At 39.7% G+C, this 20,410-nt stretch overlaps 1 protein-coding gene across 3 annotated transcripts in view; it reads left to right on the top strand.

The window, feature by feature from the left end:
• Positions 1-20,410, top strand: part of LOC126474955 (protein phosphatase PP2A 55 kDa regulatory subunit) — a 71,799-nt gene that overhangs the window by 13,880 nt on the left and 37,509 nt on the right. Inside the window, exons 1-5 of one of the 3 annotated variants that reach the window (XM_050102474.1) lie at positions 12,172-12,451; positions 12,554-12,619; positions 12,874-12,971; positions 14,568-14,733; positions 17,906-18,018. In XM_050102474.1, the coding sequence (XP_049958431.1) occupies positions 12,427-12,451; positions 12,554-12,619; positions 12,874-12,971; positions 14,568-14,733; positions 17,906-18,018 (468 nt within the window). In that variant the 5' untranslated portion in view covers positions 12,172-12,426. Of the gene's footprint in view, positions 1-12,171; positions 12,452-12,553; positions 12,620-12,873; positions 12,972-14,567; positions 14,734-17,905; positions 18,019-20,410 lie in introns of those variants that run through there. The other 2 variants (XM_050102475.1, XM_050102473.1) reach the window with 2 other exon arrangements.

The raw sequence follows: 20,410 nt of genomic DNA, 5'->3' as shown, positions 1-20,410 counted from the left end.
TAAGACGTCGCAACGCATTTGATCACTGCCAGATTCTCAAGGACGGAGTACTGCTAGTAATTATTGGATATGAGGTCTGCCTGTAATGCAAAACACCGTTCCTGTGACTCAAACATGTATCAGCACTTCTGTGCCATCATTAGTAGGTTTTCTTTATTCAAATTTACATCTACACCTACATCTGAACTTTGCAAGCAACCTTCATGTGCGTGGCAGAGTTTGCCACTTATTAGAGTTCCTTCCCGTTCCATTCACATATGGGCGCGGGAAGAAAGATTGCTTGAATGGCTATGTGCGTGCTCTAATTAATCTGATATTGTCCTCGCATCCGCATGGGAGCGATACGTAAGTGGCTGTAGTATATTCCTAGAGTGATCATTTAAAGCAGGTTATTCAAACTTTGTTAGAAGACTTTCTCGGGATAGTTTACGTCTATCTTCAAGAGTCTGCCAGTTCAGTTTCTTCAGCATCCCTGTGACACACCCCCATATATTGGACAAACCTATGACCATTCCATATTCCTCATTAGTCCCATTCTAGAATGGGTCCCACGAGTTATTTGTAAGCAGTTTCCTTTGTAGACTGAGTGCACTTCCCCAGTATTCTACCAGTAAATCAAAGACTACCCACGAATGAGCCCATGTGATCATTCCATTTCATATCCCAGATGTTTTTATGTGCTGTCCGATTCCACTTGTGACTCACTGATATTGCTGTCGTAGGATAGTACGTTATTTTCATTTTATGAAGTGCACAGTTTTACGCTTCTGAACATTTAAAGCACCTTGCCAGTCTTCCCACCACTTTGAAATCTTACCCTGATCTGACTGAAAATTTATGCAGCTTATTTCAGACAGTACTTAATTACAGACAGCCTTGTCATCTGCAAAAGTTCTGAGATTACTACTAATGTTGTCCGCAAGGTCATTAATATACAACAGCAAGGGTTCCAAGTACGAGAAATGTGAATGTATTTTAAGTGATATGGAATCTAAGAAAATCAGGCCTAAAGACAGGTTTTGTTTGTTTTTGTTATTACCTTAATTTAACATTATATGGTTTTGCAGAACGTACATTATCTTATACTAATATCTTGTTATCTGCAACCAACTACGTTTATCTGAATGTACTTGGCGAGCTAATATGAACTTGAAACAAAATTTAAATTACATTTAAGCATAAAGTGATGTGCTTACTCGCCAGTCAAATTCACATTAATATCGTTTGTTTGCAAACTACAAGTTATCAGTACTCAATATGTACAAATGGCCCTGAAAAACCATACAATGTAAAATTAAGGTAATAAAAAAGTAAAAAAAAACGGTCTTAAAGCCTAATTTTCGTAGGCCAGTTATCGGTTAAAATATGTTCGCGTTTCACGGACTAGAACATCGTATACCCACTAATAATGAGACGGAGGTGCTGAAACGTGTTTGTGTCACAAGAAAAGAAGTGTTTTGCGTAACGTTTGGACCTTATATCCAATAATTTTTAACTGAACATGGCAAACACAAGAGCTGCAAGCCCTAATGCTGAATTTTGATAGTATCGTAATTCGCAGTCATCTTACACGCTGAATGATTAAATTTTAAACTTGTACCAAGACGCTTTTGAATAAGCAGACCGTGTAAAGAAGGTATGTACAAAAAAGGCGTGACAGGCACAAGTCCTTTCTACAAAGTTACAGGAAGACTTGCAAAAACTTAAAAACTTGACAAATTCTTAATGACTTACAAAGCGCAAGCTGTGAAGAAAAAATTCAGTATTCTGCTGAACTGTGCCGTGGTTTTGCTACGCACTGATTGTTTACCTGCATACTGCAACGTGGGTTCCTGCAGCTGCAGTGGGCTCAGTGGCGCGTCGGCTCCCACCACTCGGGCGCGACGCGGTTATTGTCAGAATAGCAGTGCCATTTCCACGAATCGTCAAGGACACATCGGTAACCATTTCAATTTAACAACCTTTCAATTAGAAGCTCGTGTTTTAAGGAGACAATCGCATGTGATGCCGACACCCTAACATTACCCATCAAGACGTGACTTCGAATTCAACCAGAACACAATATTGCAAACACACGCTCTCATAACAGTCATCCATAAGGGAAAGATAAATACCTGACACGTTCTACTGAGAAAAGGGTAGAAGGGAGGAGGACGATGAAAGGAAGGTTGTGGTTTGTCCTCCAGTCGACGTCGCGGACATTACAGACATAGCTCTAGCTCAATAGAACATCAGTGGAGCAGAAAATTGATCGTGGCTTTGTTGGAGAAACGACACCAGGATTCACCTATACTGATTTGTGAAAATGAATAAAATCATTGCACCACCTCAACTGGCACAAGTGTGCATTGTTTTGTGGCTATGTATTGCAGTAGTTTCAGTCTCCGAGTACTACTGCAACCTACAGCCTGCAGAATCTGCTTAGTGTATTCATCTCTCGGTCTCCCTTTACGACTATTACCCTCCATTCTTCCGTCCAATACTATATTGGTGATCCCTTGGTGCCTCATAAAGTGTCCTACCAATCGATCCCTTCTTCTAGTCGAGTTGTGCCACAAATTCCTCTTCTCCCCAATTCTGTTCAGTACATCCTTATCTAATCTACCCATCTAATCTTCAGCATTCTTCTGTAGCACAACATTTCTAAAACTTCTATTCTCTTATTGTCTAAACTATTTATCGTCCATGTTTCACTTCCATACATAGCTACTCTCCATGCTAATACTTTCAGAAAGGACTCTGATACTGAAATCTATACTCGATGTTAACAAATTTCTCTTCTTCAGGAACGCTTTCCTTGCCATTACCAGTTTACATTTTATCTCCCCTCTACGTCGACCATCATCAGTTATTTTGCTTCCCAGATAGCAAAACTCATCTACTACTTTAAGTGTCTTATTTCCTGATCTAATTCCTGAGCATCACCTGAATTAATTCGACTACATTCCATTGTCTTCGTTTTGCTTTTGTTAATGTTCGTCTTATATCCTCCTTTCAAGACACTGTCCATTCCGTTCAGCTGCTCTTCTAGGTCCTGACATAATTACGGTGTCGTCGGCAAACCCCAAACTTTTTATTTCTTCCCTATGGATTTTAATTCCTACTCCAAATTTTTCTTTTCTTTCCTTTACTGCTTGCCAAAATCACAGCTTTCCTTTCATACCCCTCGACTCTTACAACTGCCCTTTGCTTTCTATACAAATTGTAAATAGCCTTTTACTCCCTGTATTTTACCCCTGCCACCTTCAGAATTGGAAAGAGAATATTCCAGTCAAGATTGTCTAAAGCTTTATCTAAGTCTACAAATGCTAGAAACATATGTTTGCCTTTTCTTAACCTATCTTCTAAGATAAGTCTTAGGGCCAGTATTGCCTCGCGTACAGAATCCTAACTGATCTTCCCCGAGGTCGCCTTCTACCAGTTTTTCCACTTGTCTGTAAAGAATTCGCGTTAGTATTCTGCGAACGTGACTTATTAAACTGAGGGTTCGGTAATTTTCACACCTTTCACCACCTGCTTTCTTTGGGATAGGAATTATTATATTCTTCTTGAAGTCTGAGGGCATTTTGCCTGTCTCATACATCTTGCTCACCAAATGGAGAAGTTTTGTCATGGCTGGCTCACCCAAGGCTATCAGTAGTTCTAATGGAACGTTGTCTGCTCCCAGGGCCTTGTTTCGACTTAGGTCTTTCAGTGCTCTGTCAAATTTTTCACGCAGTATCATATCTCCCATTTTATCTTCATCTACGTCCTCTTCCATGTCAGTATTGCCCTCAAGTGCATCGCCCTTGTATAGACCCTCTACATACTCCTTCCACCTTTTTACTGTCCCTTCTTTGCTCAGGATTGGTTTTCCAACTGGGCTCTTGCTATTCATGTATGTTGTTCTCTTTTTTTTTTTTTTTCAAAGGTCTCTTTAATTTTCCTGTAGGAGTACCTATCTTATCTCTAATTCATTCAGGTGGTTCTCTTTTTTTCCAAAGGTCTCTTTAATTTTCCTGTAGGCAGAGTCTATCTCACCCCTAGTGTAGGGAGTATCTATCTTACCCCTAGTGACATATGCTTCTACATTCTTGGATTCGTCCTCTAGACATTCCTGCTGAGCCATTTTGCACTTCCTTTTGATCTTATTTTTAAGACGTTTGTATTTCTTTTTGCCTGCTTCATTTTCTGAATTTTTATATTTTCTCCTTTCATCAAGTAAATTCAATATCTCTTTTGTTACCGAAGGATTTCTACTAGCCGTTATCTTTTTACCTACTTGGTCCTCTGCTGCCTTCACTATTTCATCTCTCAAAGCTACCCATTCTTCTTCTATTGTATTTCTTTCCTCTGTTCTTGTCAGTCGTTCCTCAATGCTCTCTCTGAAACTCCCTACAACCTCTCGTTCTGTCAGTTTAGCCAGGTCCCATTTTCTTAAGTTCCTACCTTTTTGCAGTTTCTTCAGTTCTAATGTTCATAATCAAGAAATTGTGGTCAGAGTCCACATCTGCCACTGGAAATGTCTTACAATTTAAAACCTGGTTCCTATATCTCTGACTTACCATTACATAATCTATTTGAATCCTTCCTTCCAGTGTCTCCAGGTGTCTTCCATGTATACAACATTCTTTCAAGATTCTTAAACGAAGTGTTAGCTATGATTAAGTTGTGCTCTGTGCAAAATTCTACCAGGCGGCTTCATTCCTTCCCTCAGCCAATATTCACCTACTACTTTTCCTCCTCTTCCTTTTCCTACTACCGAATTCCAGTCCCTCATAACTATTAAATTTTCGTCTCCCTTAACTATCTGAACAGTTTCTTTTATCATGTCAAACATTTTTTCAATCTCTTTATCATCTGCGGAAGTAGTTGGCATATAAATTTGTACTACTGTGGAAGGCATGGGCTTCAAGTTTCTATTGGCTACAATAATGCGTTCACTATGCTATTCGTAGTAGCCTATCCACATTTCTATTTTTTTAATTCATTCATTATTTTGGCCATATAGGCCTTCGTCAACAACACACATACACGAGCGCACATGCGCGTGCGCGCGCCCACACTCACACACACACACACACACACATACACACACGCGCGCGCGCGCGCAAATGCAACTCACACACGCCTGCAGTCTCAGGCAATTGATACCACACTGTGAGCGGCAGCACCAGTGCATGATGGTAGTGGCTGGAGCAAGGATAGTGGCGGACAGTGAAGTACTGCAGGTTAGGCGGATATGTATATACGCCTCACTAACTGAGATAGCTAACGGCACTTGACACAGATGTAGCAGGTTCGAATTCTAGTTGTTGGAAGAAATTCTCAACAACAGTATTTGGCTGGCGAGGTGAGGAGAGGTGATGGTATACATTTACTGATCACTATCCTTCACGCTAACGTCGTGGCTTAAATTCCGAACCTGTACAGTGTCTAATGGAGTGGGCATGCTTGTGACACTGTTGATGGTTATCAGTCCGTTGGATGGGGACGTTAGGCTCGGTCGTCCATAGGTACAGATCTCAGGTTAGGTTCTGGAGGAGTCTAAGTTAATTACTTCCTGATTCTCCCATTTGTTGTCACCATTACTTCTAGTGTATTACATAAGCCTAGGATCTGAATATTGAACTGGGGACCTAGAAACGACAGAGAGGCTTCGTCCCAGCTGTAGCCCTCAGCGGTGCACAATCCCACAACAGGCTACAGCAGTCCACTCACCCCACCGCCGCCCCACACCGAACCCAGGGTTATTGTGCCGTTCAGTGGAACCCCCCTCCCCCCCCCCCCCCCCCTCAGGAACATTCATTCCAGACGAGTGTAACCCCAATGTTTGCGTAATAGAGTAATTATGGTGTACATGTACGTGGAGACAGTGTTTGCGCAGCAATCGCCGACATAGTGTAACTGAGGCGGAATAAGGGGAACCAGCCCGCATTCGCCGAGGCAGATGGAAAACCGCCTTAAAAACCATCCACAGGCTGGCTGGCACACCGGACCTCGACACTAATACGCCAGGTGGATTCGTGCTGGGATTCCCGCTCGGGAAGCAGTGGATGAGACCGCACGGCCAGTCGGGTGGGCTATACATACATACTTTGTTTTCCGAATGTTAGCTGAGAGTCTTGGAAATTTGGAAATTATGTAAAATATAAACGTTTCAGTAAAACGTTCTTGCGGGGAGAGGTATGGGGGTGGCGTAGGTTACAACCCCGATGATTGATTTATGTAAAATATAAACGTTTCAGTAAAATGTTCTTGCAGGGAGAGGTACGGGGGTGGCGCGGGTTACAACCCCGATGATAGCCACCCCTCCCCTCTTGGATCCATGTCGTTCATCCATATCACAATAAACACAATACTACGGTGTAGAGACAACCCTCACAGTCATAAACATGGTGCACTCGACTCTTCATAACAGGTCGGAGGGACATGTTCGCAAATCTATTCCACTACGACCTTGCCCTGGATTCCTGCATCTGCCTCCAGCGCTCATTTGTCATGATTATGAGAATGACTTACATGGTCCAATAAGACACATCGAAACCTACCCTGAAATTTTTTACACGGGAAGAAGACAATGACAGAAATGCACTGCCAAAATGTTTGCTATTAAGAGGCACTGTAAGTATTTTGTATAAAATGTTGAATTGACACATTGTTGCCGCGCGAAGAACAACTTAGAACAGCGGTTTGTACAGCCTTGCCCGCCTAGCACGAGACTCGGCGAATCACTCACGCAGCGCCGCGTAGCGGAGTTATCCGGACTTCACAGACACCAATTTTAAGCACCTGAAGCCTGGTGTACAATGGAGTGAATGGAAGCGAAGAAGTGCGAGTGAGCATTTGCAGAAACTTCACTATCGTTCGCTTGTATATGTGTAGAAACGCTTATACTAGTGGGAACGGAAGAGAACACGAGGTAGTGAACATTGCCTATGAACGCTGTGTCACTAGGTTTTAGTTTTTGGAGGTAATATTCGGCATACAGGATACAACTCTTATCTTGTTAGGGCCACAGCGCAAACCTTTGCTATTCTGTGAGGATTATTTTGCATGGCGAGCCCACTGTTCTTGACACAGTATGCAGAATCGCGCAGGGAAGGAAGAATTTAAGTGTCTCAATTTGTTTGAAAGCGTGACAGGCTTGGAGATCGTGCACTTTACACGGAATTGCCTCTCCATCTCTCCTTAGCACTGGTCCAAAATTTTCCTTGTATGTCAACTGCCATTTTCCCCTGGCTTCTAATTACCATTGCGGGAAATTTATGAACAGAAGCCGGCCGTTGTGGCCGAGGGTTCTAGACGCTTTAGTCCGGAACCGCGCTGCTGCTACGGTCGCAGGTTCGAATCCTGCCTCGGGCATGGATGTGTGTGCTGTCTTTAGGTTGGTTGAGTTTAAATAGTTCTAAGTCTGGGGTACTGATGACCTCAGATGTGTAGTCCCATTGTGCTCAGAGCCATTTGAACCATTTTTTATAAACATAACACTAATTACCGACATCGAGCATCATCTCAAGGAGATGACACGCGTGTAAGGTCTAATGTTTTTTTTTTTTTGTTTTCGTAAAACAAAAATGTTCTAGTGGCAAAGCGCGCGCTTCGTGATCCAGAGAGTGTGGGTTCAAATCCCGTTCAGACGACAACTTTTGCACTATGATTTTTAACCGAGCATTCACATCTCACAGATGTCGGAGTGGGCACTAAAGACATGTGGTTCGTATTCCACGTTAAACTGTAGGTCTCCATTTCCCAATTAGGTAACTGGGGAATGTTAGGGACACATAAGCAGCTCCAGTTGCGTCCAGTGGAAAGACCTGCAAGAGGCTACCGGGTAATGGTAATGCACAAATGAGTGGAACTTAAGAATACTGTTCCGCTGATAAACCTGAGATGAGAGAGGGGTATCGGAAATTATGTTGTCTGATATTGTACTGAAAAATGCTTTCCACTAGCGAAAAAATTCTTTATCGAGAGGTTGAATCGCACTAGTAATTCCAGGTGGAATCCATATTACAGCTACAGATTTTTCGTCGTCCTCCCATAAAAACAGAGGCGTCGTTATGTCCTGACCATGAATCCAACAAAAGCAATGAATTAGTTTTTTCAGATCGTAGGAATAAGTTTCGAACTAAATGTTGAAAATTATTCTTTCCCATTTTTCCAGATTTTGGTACGTCGGTTACAAGATTTTTGCAACTAAACAGTCCATTTTTTAATTTTTTTGGCCTAATTTGCATTGCTGTTCTTTAAGACAGATATACGGCGGCGGAAACAGTAAACGACTCATACTTATCACTGGCATTATTGTACCTGAATGTGTCATTGCATTAATTGATTGGGCAACCGACTCCGTCTTCTTTTCACCCCGAAATGATAAAGTGCTATGTGCGCGCAGTTCTTTCACGAAACCTGACTGATCAGCGGAACAGCAGTTGCGGAGATAACAGCAAGTTTAGTCTACACGTCAGCTATGAATTTCTATACAGGGTGGTCCATTGATCGTGACCGGGCCAAACATCTCACGAAATAAGTGTCTAGCTTGAAGGGGGAAACCAGAAGTCTCTATGGTTGGCCCGCTAGATGGCGCTGCCATAGGTCAAAAACTGCGTTTTTTTTTTTAAAATAGGAACCCCCATTTTTATTACATATTCGTGTAGTACGTAAAGAAATATGAATGTTTTAGTTGGACCACTTTTTTCACTTTGTGGCGGATGGCGCTGTAGTAGTCACAAACATATGGCTCACAATTTTAGAACAGCTGGTAACAGGTAGGTTTTTTAAATTAAAATGCAGATCGTAGGTACGTTTGAACATTTTATTTCGGTTGTTCCAATTTGATACATGTACCTTTGTGAACTTATCATTTCTGAGAACGCACGCTGTTACAGCGTGATTACCTGTAAATACCACATTAATGCAATAAATGTTCAAAATGATGTCCGTCAACCTCAATGCATTTGGCAGTACGTGTAACGACATTCAACAGTGAGTAGTTCGCCTTCCGTAATGTTCGCACATGCATTGACAATGCGCTGACGCACGTTGTCAGGTGTTGTCGGTGGATCACGATAGCAAATATCCTTCAACTTTCCTCACAGAAAGAAATCCGGGGACGTCAGATCAGGTGAACGTGCGGACCACGGTATGGTGCTTCGACGACCAATCCACCTGTCATGAAATATGCTATTCAATACCGCTTCGAGCACAGTCGTTCTATGTGCCGGACATCCATCATGTTGGAAGTGCATCGCCATTCTGTCATGCAGTGAAACATCTTGTAGTAAAATCGGTAGAACATTACGTAGATTACGTAGGAAATCAGCATACTTTGCACCATTTAGATTGCCATCGATAAAATGGGGGCCAGTTATCCTTCCTCCCATAATGCCGCACCATACATTAATCCGCCAAGGTCGCTGATGTTCCACTTGTCGCAGCCATCGTGGATTTTCCGTTGCCCAGTAGTGCATATTATGCCGCTTTACGTTACCGCTGTTGGTGAATGACGCTTCGTCGCTAAATAGAACGCGTGCAAAAAATCTGTCATCGTCCCATAATTTCTCTTGTGCCCAGTGGCAGAACCGTACACGACGTTCAAAGTCGTCGCCATGCAATTCCTGGTGCATAGAAATATGGTACGGGTGCAATCGATGTTGATGTAGCATTTTCAACACCGACGTTTTTGAGATTCCCGATTCTCGCGCAATTTGTCTGCTACTGATGTGCGGACTAGCCGCGACAGCAGCTAAAACACCTACTTGGGCACCATCATTTGTTGCAAGTCGTGGTTGACGTTTCACATGTGGCTGAACACTTCCTGCTTCCTTAATTAACGTAACTATTCGGCGAACGGTCCGGACACTTGGATGATGTAGTCCAGGATACCGAGCAGCATACATAGCACATGTCCGTTGGGCTTTTTGATCGCAATAGCCATGCATCAACACGATATCGACCTTTTCCGCAAATCGTAAATGATCCATTATAACACGGGTAATGTATCAAGAAGCAAATACCGTCCGTACTGGCGGAATGTTACGTGCTCCCACGTACTTATACGTTTGTGACTATTACAGCGCCATCTATCACAAAGCGAAAAAAGTGGTCCAACTAAAACATTCCTATTTCTTCACGTACTACACGAATATGTAATTAAAAAATGGGGGTTCCTATTAAAAAAAACGCAGTTGATATCCGTTTGACCTATGGCAGCGCCATCTTAACGGGCCAACCATAGTGCCATCTGGTTTCCCCCTTCAAGCTAGACGAGTTTCGTTCTCTGTAGTTTTTTCGTTTGATGCTTATTTCGTGAAGTATTTGACCCGGTCCCTATCAATGGACCACCCTGTATAGCAATGTTTATCACTGGCAGCTGCCGTACACGTTTACATGACGTAAACTTGGTAATTTTCCGACTCCCTGTTCTGTGCGGTTCTTGAACCTGCATAGCCAGGTCGATGAATCCTGAAAATTAGCAATGTTCATGTCAGATGCGATTCGGAGGGCCCCATTTCGCAGCTCTCCATCGGTAATGGTGCACATTCTCTCACGAGGAGTTCTAAATCTTACGAACAGTTTTTCAGTCAGATGGTTTCGGGTTTCCGTTTGGCGCATATTTCTTACTTCATGTAATTCATTCTTCCATTTGTGTAGTTAACGCTCCGATTTTCCGAAACGAAAACGCCTTTGCACACTACTTAACTTCAAGCGTTTTATCCCTCCTTCGTTTAACCAATATTTCACTGCCTTTTCTTTGTCACTGAAAGATGTTGCAGTATTTTTTTTGTAAGTCTTGGTGGATATTTTTCTTCGTAACTATTACTGTCACAACTGACGTTATTTCGGCTGGGAACCGCGTTCTTCATATTTCCTTATTGCTAAACTGAGAATGTTAATTGGATTCCACATTACTTGTGAAACTGGAAGAAAGAAGAGGATACTATCAGCGGGTAGGCCATACAAAAGCACAATAAATATTAATTCAGCTTTGAAGGGCGTGGCTCTCGTTCTTCTGTATCAGTCCCCAGGTCAACAGGTCGTGAAAGTACTCTGCAAAAACCCTACAGTTCTCTTTCGCACTAACAGCCAGCTCCCCTTTCTTATCTCTTATAAACTGTTCTCTGCCCTAGTATCCAATCAGACTCTCTTGGAATTTCCCGAAAACGTGTTTGCTGTTGTTCTTCTTGAAGTTGGTCTCAATCTCGTCCAGTTCCTGCTTCATCTTCTGTCTTCTGGTCCGTCTTATTTCGGGCTGCCTCTTTTCTTGCTCCTACGAAAACTTCCCATTTTTCCGGGTCCTTCTTGCTGCTCGTCTCTCCACGCTTTCCTGCGAGTCTCTACCGCTTCGTCACATTCCTTGTTCCACCACCAGTGCTTCCGTTTATTTTCTTCCTTTCCCCATAGTTCAGCCTGTTTCGCCATATTTCGCCTCATGTTATCCCATCAATGAATGATTCAATTCCTTCCTTATATCTGGATCGATTGTGTCTTAATTTGTCTCTGTCTACCTTTATTTTTTCGGTTCTTATATTCGTCTGTGGCAGTCTGTCCCTGTTTGGAATCCAAACGTACTTAACTTCTCTAAGATAACTGTTTTTTACGTATCCAAAACTACGTGCATTCCCGCTTTCGCATCATATTGACCTAATTTTCGATGCTATTCTATATGTCATCATGTGTACGACGAGAATATCGGTAGAGGAATCAGGGCAGCAGGAATGTACTGGCGATGGAAACGAAATCTTTCAGCCGCACTTTAAACTCCAGACAACATAAAAATTATGAAATTTCCCCACTTTCCATCCAGATGAAAAACTTGTTTTACGCAATTTTAATCGTAATTTTCCTTCTAATAGCTGCAACGAACGTACGATCGCAAATGTACCGGCGTCAAGAAAAGCGGTAATTAATTTATGAATGTCATTCAAAGCAAATTAAAAACAGTTTAGGGTAGGTCTTTATTTACCTTGACGTGTTTTGACGCTATGACGATTCAGAGAGCAAAAAGTCGATTTTTATATACAGCGACTCTCTCGACCTGTCGATAACTCTACAATTGTTCTGCAGTTGCTACTTGGCGTACCTCTGGAATTGCGCAGAAGCAGAGATAATACTGCTTCCACACCTTTAGTCACGTGATCTGTAAGTCTCCAAGTGCTTGTGGCGCGATGCGATAGTCAAGTTTTCCTGATATTTGCTCGGCGTGTGACGTCATGTTGGTTGTTATGCACTCGTGAATACCGCCATTGCTAGTGACAATTTTATGTTGAAATGTGACAAATCCTTTTTTATCGCTCCTCCTTTTAAAGAAACCCAGTGAAAATAAATTTTTAAATATCTCACGGACTGCAGTAATCTTCCGAAATTCTCCCCGGTGTCTGCTATGGCCGGTAAGCAACTTGTTTATGTGGGATAAATACGGCGACCTAATTGCTCTCTGGAAACATGACGGTTAGGAATTTAAATCTCGGTAACCTCACTTTCGATAACTAACAAAGATCTTGTTTTTGTGCTTTTGTGCGTATGGTATTTTGAGGAGCGTTGTTATAAGGGATTGTATCTGTTCTTTTAGGTAATGGGGAGGTACAATGGTGCTTCTCTCAGGTGAAAGGGACGCTGGAAGAGGATGTAACAGACGGTAAGTTTCATGTCAGGCTATTTATTGTGTTATACATTCATGTAACAGTTGCTTCGGAGAACAGAGAGAGAATGAAAACCACTGTAGATATGTAGTTGTAACTGTAATGTTTTAGCAACAACTATTCCCAATAGTTGCGGTAAGGGGTAGCAGACAGTACCAGTAATCTTCGTAGTACCAGTTAAATACATTTAGTAAAATAAATCGTTTTTCCATCTTGCGAATCTCATTTGTGTGAACTTTTTATGTTACAGCTGATATTATCTCCTGTGTCGAATTTAACCACGATGGTGATCTCTTAGCGACAGGGGATAAAGGAGGACGAGTAGTCATATTTCAGAGGGATCCTATCGTAAGTAGTTGTTTTCTGCATTTCGGAAAAAAGTAATTTTTCATACGTGTTTAATGTAGTGCGTAGACTTTGAGTGAATCCTAAAGCAAAACTTTTGAGACTAATTAATTTGCTGTCGGTATAGTCGTTAGACAGATTTGGTGAATTTATAAAGTATTAACCATTTTCTGTAGTACTTTGACCTAAAACATAACTGCTCAGAATAATCGTATTTAGACCTAGTTGCCATTATATAAGATACCTTCACTCTGTAACAACGAAACTGGGCATTTTGCAAACTTTTGTTCGCTGCAGATGAATATAAACCCCTGATGGTGTATAGTATAATGGATTCAGTACTAAAATTTAGAATGAGAAATTAGATGCCAATTCTTCTTGTTTACTTGTCAGTGATTTTGTGTGTGTGTGTGTGTGTGTGTGTGTGTGTGTGTGTGTGTGTGTGTGTGTGTGTGTGTGTTTTGTTCAAATATTGTTGATCAAATGAACTTGTTCAGTAGAGTAAGAATAAGTGTTGTTAAATATCTGACCATAGCTAAAACAGGCGTCACTGGTCACTAGATGGAATTGGTTTTTGTAATTTTTTATGATGGATTTCACCATTTGATTGGGCAAGTTGCTCTCACAGTCTTCCACATTTTGCCAAAATCTGGTCAGTGAGCATTGTTTATACGCTATATCAGGTCAGTCCATAATTTTTGTCACACCCTCTGAATGCTGCTGTTACTGTGACAGAAAAGAAACCAGTTCACTGTTGACTTGCATAATGACAGAAATTTTAAGTGTAAAGTGCAAAATAATGTAAGCTTTTTTTTTTATCTTACCTGCAGTGGCCCACTCTTAACACAACCAGAAGACGAAGTAAACTGATATGACGTATCAATGTGACTATATTTATATAAATTTTTCATTCATGGATAACTGTAATTATTAAAATATGTGAACAACAAGGGGCTTTTGTTGTGATTTAACTTCAGCATTGGTGCCTGCTTGGCTCTGACACCCAGCTGTTCATCTGGGAGCTATTTTGCCAACACTAAGTTGCATATCTTCATCATAGGGTAGAGTTTGGTGGTGTTGCTGTAGGAGGAGGAGGAGGAGGAGGAGGAGGAGGAGGTGGTGGTGGTGGTGGTGACAGACTTGTGTAACATAGTGTGAAGTTTGTCTTAGGTTAAAAGGTTTAGTTAGGCCATTCACTGTGGAAATAAGATACAGGTTGTGGTAGCAAATTCATGAATATTATAGCCAGAGATCCATGTTTATGCCATATTTGAAACATTTCATATTCCAAATCATTACTTAAAGATGAATTCAAAAAAGCTGTGCTGCTCTGTAGACAATCTCACTGTATTGTGAAAAATTTGGCCAGTAGGCTATGTATATGGTATCATTATATTTGAAAAATACTCATCAACAAGTGTATTATTGTATCATAAACTCAAGTAGCAATTATCTCTGTGTATAACTAATTTGTAGTGAGTTTTGGATGAAGTCATGGTATTGTGAAGTGTGACAAATGTTTTCATTGTCCATTTAACTTTATTTGGTTTTAAGTTGTGTTCACATAGCTTTCAGCTTCATTATTTAATCGTATTTCAGAGTAAAAACTGCATTCCAAGACGTGGGGAGTACAAAGTGTACAGCACATTTCATAGTCATGAACCTGAGTTCGACTACCTCAAGAGTTTGGAAATTGAAGAGAAAATTAATAAAATTAGGTGGTTGAAAAGGAGGAATCAAGCCCATTTTCTTCTCTCCACTAACGGTAGTCCAGACAATATCTCTTATTTTGTTGTCAAATTAGATTTAATTTTTATTGGCTCTCGAAATTAAGTATTTGACAAATCTGGTTGAATGTCTGTAATTGTACAATGATTGTAGATTTAAATAATCGCTTAGCTTTAAGGCAGCAAATAGTTCAATATTTTACAGTACAATAGGTTGTGATCATATTTACAACATGTGTAAATTTGTTCATTGATGTTCAAAATATGAGCTAGCAAAATTATTTTTTTTCTTTTTGGTGTTGTTTATCTAGTAATTTCTCAATGTAGCCATTATTTTTTGTATATAATAATTTGGTTGGTGTAGTGCTTAATTAAACATAGGTATCAGTGTACCAATTACTTTTACTTCAAATACTTTGTTTATATAATAGAAAATAAGCTGAAAGGTGCATGGTTTGTATTTGGGTGTGGGTGTGAATGTGAATGCAACTATTACTATTGTATTTGTGTGAGATGGAGTGAAAACAGAAAGTATTCAAAGTTTTTGGATTTTGGTAGTTGGCATAGGAAGAAGAGAAATATTAACTTCTTGGTTTACTGTTCACAATTGGTTGGCAGACTGCTCTCAAATTCACAATTGGTAGAACTTGGTAAAAGTCAGGTGGCTTTGTCCAGTGGTAATTTGTTTTTGGCTTTGACCAACATTAGCTAGCTGCCAGTACTGTGTGAGTAAGCCATTGTTGGCTGCAGTGTTACTTTGTTGTACCTCACTGTATTTCACAGTTTCCTTTTCTAGTGATAAGTGTATGCGATTGCTGCAGTTAGCAACTTTAAATGTGTCAATAACGTGCGTGCGCGCGCGTGCCGCACTCACTTAAGTGCCTGGAAGAGGATTCATCGAACCATCTACAGACTATTCCTCTACTGTTCCACTCATGAGCAGCATGTGGTAAAAATGATCACTTAAAGATTTACATGTGAGCACGTATTTCTCTTGCTGTAAGTGGACAGCGGCTAAATATTTCTGCATTGGGGGAGAACATTGGTGATCGAAATTTCGTGAAAAGATCTCGTCATATTGCAAAAACACTACAGTTTTAATGATTGCCACCCCACCTCTTTACCGTATCCATGGCACACCCTCCCGTTTTACAATAATATAAAAGGACTTAGACTTTTCTGAACTTTTTCACAGTCTTCTGTCAATCCTATTTTATATCAAATTGCACACGGAGCAGCAGTATTCCAGAATAGAACAGGCAAGTGTCATGTAGGTAGTCTCCTCAGTAGATGTGTTGCATCTTCAAAGAGTTTTGCCAATAAAACAGTCTTTGTTTGCCTTCCTCACAATATTATCTATGTGATTATTCCAATCCAAGTTAATTCTAATCTTTAACTATTTAGCTGATAAACAGCCTTTAGATTTGTGTGATTTACTGTGTAACTGAAATTTAAGATTCCTTTTAATATCCATGTGGATGATCTCACAATTTTTGTTATTTAGAATCAGTTGTTTTCGTCCCATACAGGTATATTGTGTATATCATTTTGCAGTTTATTTTTATCTTCTGATGACTTCAACAGATAAGTCAGTATCATCTGCAAACAGTCTAAGAAGGTTGGTAAAATTATCTACTACATCATTTATATAGATTAGGAACAGCAAGGGGGCTGTAACATGTCTTTGGGAATGCCAGATACCATTTTTGTTTTAATCTAGGACTTCAAAACAGTTACTACAGAGTGTGACCTTTCAAGTAGGAAATCATGAAACCAGCTATCCAACTTGGAACACACTCCATAGGCATGCAATTTTATTAAAAGTTGCTTGTGAGGAATGGTGTCAAGACTTTAGTAAATATGGATCAGTTTGAGATCTCCTGCCAGCCGGAGTGGCCGAGCGATTCTAGGCACTACAGTCTGGAACCGTGCGACTGCTACAGTTGCAGGTTCGAATCATGCCTCGGGCATGGATGTGTGTGATGTCCTTAGGTTAGTTAGGTTTAAGTAGTAATAAGTTCTAGGGCACTGATGACCTCAGATGTTAAGTTCCATAGTGCTCAGAGGCATTTGAACCATTTGAGATCTCCTGTTGATAGCATTAATTACTTCATGTGAACAAAGAGTTAGTTGTTTCACATGAACAATATTTTCCGAACCTGCTCTGACTATTTGTCTGTAGTTTTTCTTCAAAATAATTCATAATGCTAATAAATAATATATGTTCCAAAATCCTACTGCAAATGAGCGTGATGCAGATGTATAATTCAGTGGATTACTCGTATTCCTTTTTTGGGTATTGGTGTGACCTGTGCAACTTTCCAGTCTTTAGATATAGATCTTTCGTCTAGTAAGCTTTTGTATCTGATTGTGTATATCAGCACACTCTGAAAGAAAACTAATTGGTGTACAATCTGGACCAGAAGACTTGCCTTTATTAAATGATTAAGCTGCTTCACTACCTGGAGGATAGCCACTTTTAAGTTAGCCATGTTGACTACTGTCCTTGGTTTGAATTTTGTAATATTTACTTAGTCTTTATCGAGGAAGGAATTTCAGAAAACTGTGTTTACTCTGCTTTAGTGATGCTGTCATCAGTAACATTACCATTTATGTTGGGCAGTGAAGGTATTGTTTCTCTCTCACTGCTGGTATAGTTCACACGTGACAGGAATTTCTATGGATTTTCTGGCAGATTTTGAGACAGTTTGGTCATAGACCACTACATATTAATGTGGCATGCAGATGCAAACAAATAGAAGAGAACAAAAGCAATATTTATTTTGTTGCTTTGATATTTTTATAATTTTGTTTGCTTTTTATGGACTGGTCTTGTAGTGTATCCTGAGGTATGTGTCAGATTGGAAGATGGTTTAGTTGTGAGGGTGAAGACAGTGAATGTGAATATGAAATCTTAGCTGTGCTTGTGTAATGATCTGTAACATGGCTCAGAGAGTTTGACAGTTGGATTAGTGAAGCCAACAAATGTGAAGAGATTGGTTCATTTTTGTTATGTTGCACATACAGTATTGAACTTGAATGACTGGTTTCTTCAGACCATGCACTTCATGTTGACAGGTTCAGTTTTATGGGTAACTTAATATGTTCATTTTATAGTGGAGCCAAATGTAATGAAGCTGTTCAGTGTGTAAAGTGTATTTTTTTCTGTTACCTTCATATTTTACTTAAACACTGTTCAACTTATTCCAGATAAGACTATAAAACTATGGAAGGTTTCGGAACGTGACAAGAGAGTAGAAGGTTACAATACCAAGGAAGAAAATGGACAGATGAAGGATCCTTCTTGTATAACACAACTCCGGGTGAGTATTTGTATTTCATTTGGCATAGCATTGAGAGAAAAAGATGTGTATTATGATCCAGATCAACCACGCACGGTACATTACAGGAGACAAAACAAGCCTCTTACAATGAAGTGACCATATATTTTATATGGACACATGTTCATTGACCTTTAATATTGAAAATCTTAGGCAATTTTTGACACTACCTAAGAGTAATAAAATTGGCAGAGCTAACCTTAGCCAACACAGTAAACTCCAGTTCAGAGGGGGATTTTATGAACTATTCCTGATAAAAATATGGTAACTGTGTGTTGGAATATATAATGGAAGGATAATTAAATCACTGAATGAAATAGTGCAGAAGATTCGGCTCAAAATATCCTTAAAAATAAAACAGGGTTAATATGATGTGTCACTAACAAAACAATAGCACAAGAAATCAGAATCGTATACAGATTTAAATATTTTAAAGCAGGTGCCACAGAAATAAAACACTACAAGTTAACCACAGAACCAGGTATTAAAAATGAAAGAAAATGCTTCTGAGCAGGATATCAGAGAGCAGAATCATTGGAACAGCAATAAAGAAATTATGAAATGGTAAGAACATTAAATTGAATAAGGGAATCAAGGATATCATGAAATTAGGACAGACCATCTGTACTACAAACAAGGAGCTACAATCGGTCCATGAGAAGGGTGATTCCACACGTGTACATTGGTATCTGAGAGTAAATAGTAGTACTGGGTCGAGAGGAATGTGGTGAACTATTTTTATAAAACTGAGAAAATGGTTGACTGAAGGCTATGAATAATCCACATAATGCCTAGAGACAGCATCAGTAAAAGAATTATCTATGCAGTAGTTATATTTTGAGAGGAGGCACATGGACTCAATCTGTTGTTTCTAGGATTCATTACCTTTTCAGCTTCTTGTTAGCAAATATATATGATCCAAATGATTATTGCACAACTTTTTAAACGTTTTTAGTTCAGTGTGTGGAGTTTCCTTCTATATTCTCTTACAGCAATGTTTTTTAATTAATTAAGTATTATTTTTGAAATATAGAATAGTTTCGTGCCCAAGTGAACCTCTGCCTGAGGCAGTGAGCAAGAAATAGCACACTTCCAAGAGAAAATGTGTAAGTTCAGTTTTGCTTACTAAAGCATATCAACTGTTGTATAATACATGTGTAGAACAGAGGAAAAGCTTCCTATCCAGCATGTAACTCCTGTAGCTAACTGTAGGTGAAGAGAATAGGAGAACAAAGAAAGGGAATACATTGAAATGTTGTAGCCTCATGCACTTTCATGAATAGCTTGTAAATGCCTTTCCAATTTTCACAAGAAAAATTTGTGGATGCCTGTCTGGTAAAATGAATGTCTCGTGATTGCACCAGTTTTACATTGTTTCATCTGCTGAGTCACAAGTTTTTCTTTTTAAGAAAACTGTTTTGTTTCTGTACCGGTGATTAAAAAAAGTGCAGGTCACACCCATCTATAAAGGAGAATGTGACTGATCCACGTCACTACAGTCCCAAATCAATCATTTATGGCAGAATTTTGGAAAATATTTTGAATTTAGTAGTAAGTAATTACATTTCTGAAAGTTGATTAATTTTGAACTAACCTAGATCTCATACATAACGATTGTGCAATGACATTATAATGTTAGCAGTGGACAGAGCCAAGCAGATAAATTTGATACATACAAACTTCATAATACATTTGATGTAGCACCGAATCAACACCTGCTAGACAAAATAAGTTCATGATACATTTGGCCAAAATCATGCTCCAGTTGTCAAAGTATTGAGATAAGGGAAAGAGTGCTGTTGGGGTTTAGAGCAGTTCAGACATCGTACTAGAATATAGCATACCCAAGGACATTTAGTAAGGCAACGTGTTTCCTGATAATGCATTTGCTGTGTTTACCTAATACAAGCCACACTTTTTTGGCATAATTCAAATCTGAAGAAAGTGTGTGATTTATCAGCACAAACATACAAATACCTGGTATATTTTCACATACAACTTCAGCTGTAGTACTAATTATTAATATCTCAGTTTGAAATGAAAAACAAATTTGCCGGGGCAGGGAAATTAGCTACGTGTGTGAAATAATAGTATAACAATCTGAAAATTGACAGGTCATTTAAGTACTAACGATTATCAGCCTCGTAGTTCTGTTGTTGTAATGGGAGTGCGATTTGGTATTGAAAGTGTATATATAGAAGTAACTCGTGTATCCTTCGAACAGGGTGCGATTCGTCTGGAAAACTGAGAACTCTCGGGGTATTTTACCTGGAAAAATCAGGGAAGTCCAAAGGAATTTTATAAAATTGCAGGGAATTCTGTGTTTTTAATGTAACATTGGAATTTATTTTTGTTGAGCTTACTTAATAAATCA

The sequence above is a fragment of the Schistocerca serialis genome, chromosome 4 (genome assembly GCF_023864345.2).
Source record: "Schistocerca serialis cubense isolate TAMUIC-IGC-003099 chromosome 4, iqSchSeri2.2, whole genome shotgun sequence".
In the NCBI taxonomy this organism is placed as follows: Eukaryota; Metazoa; Arthropoda; class Insecta; order Orthoptera; family Acrididae; genus Schistocerca; species Schistocerca serialis.
This window is presented reverse-complemented; position numbering and strand designations above follow the sequence as displayed.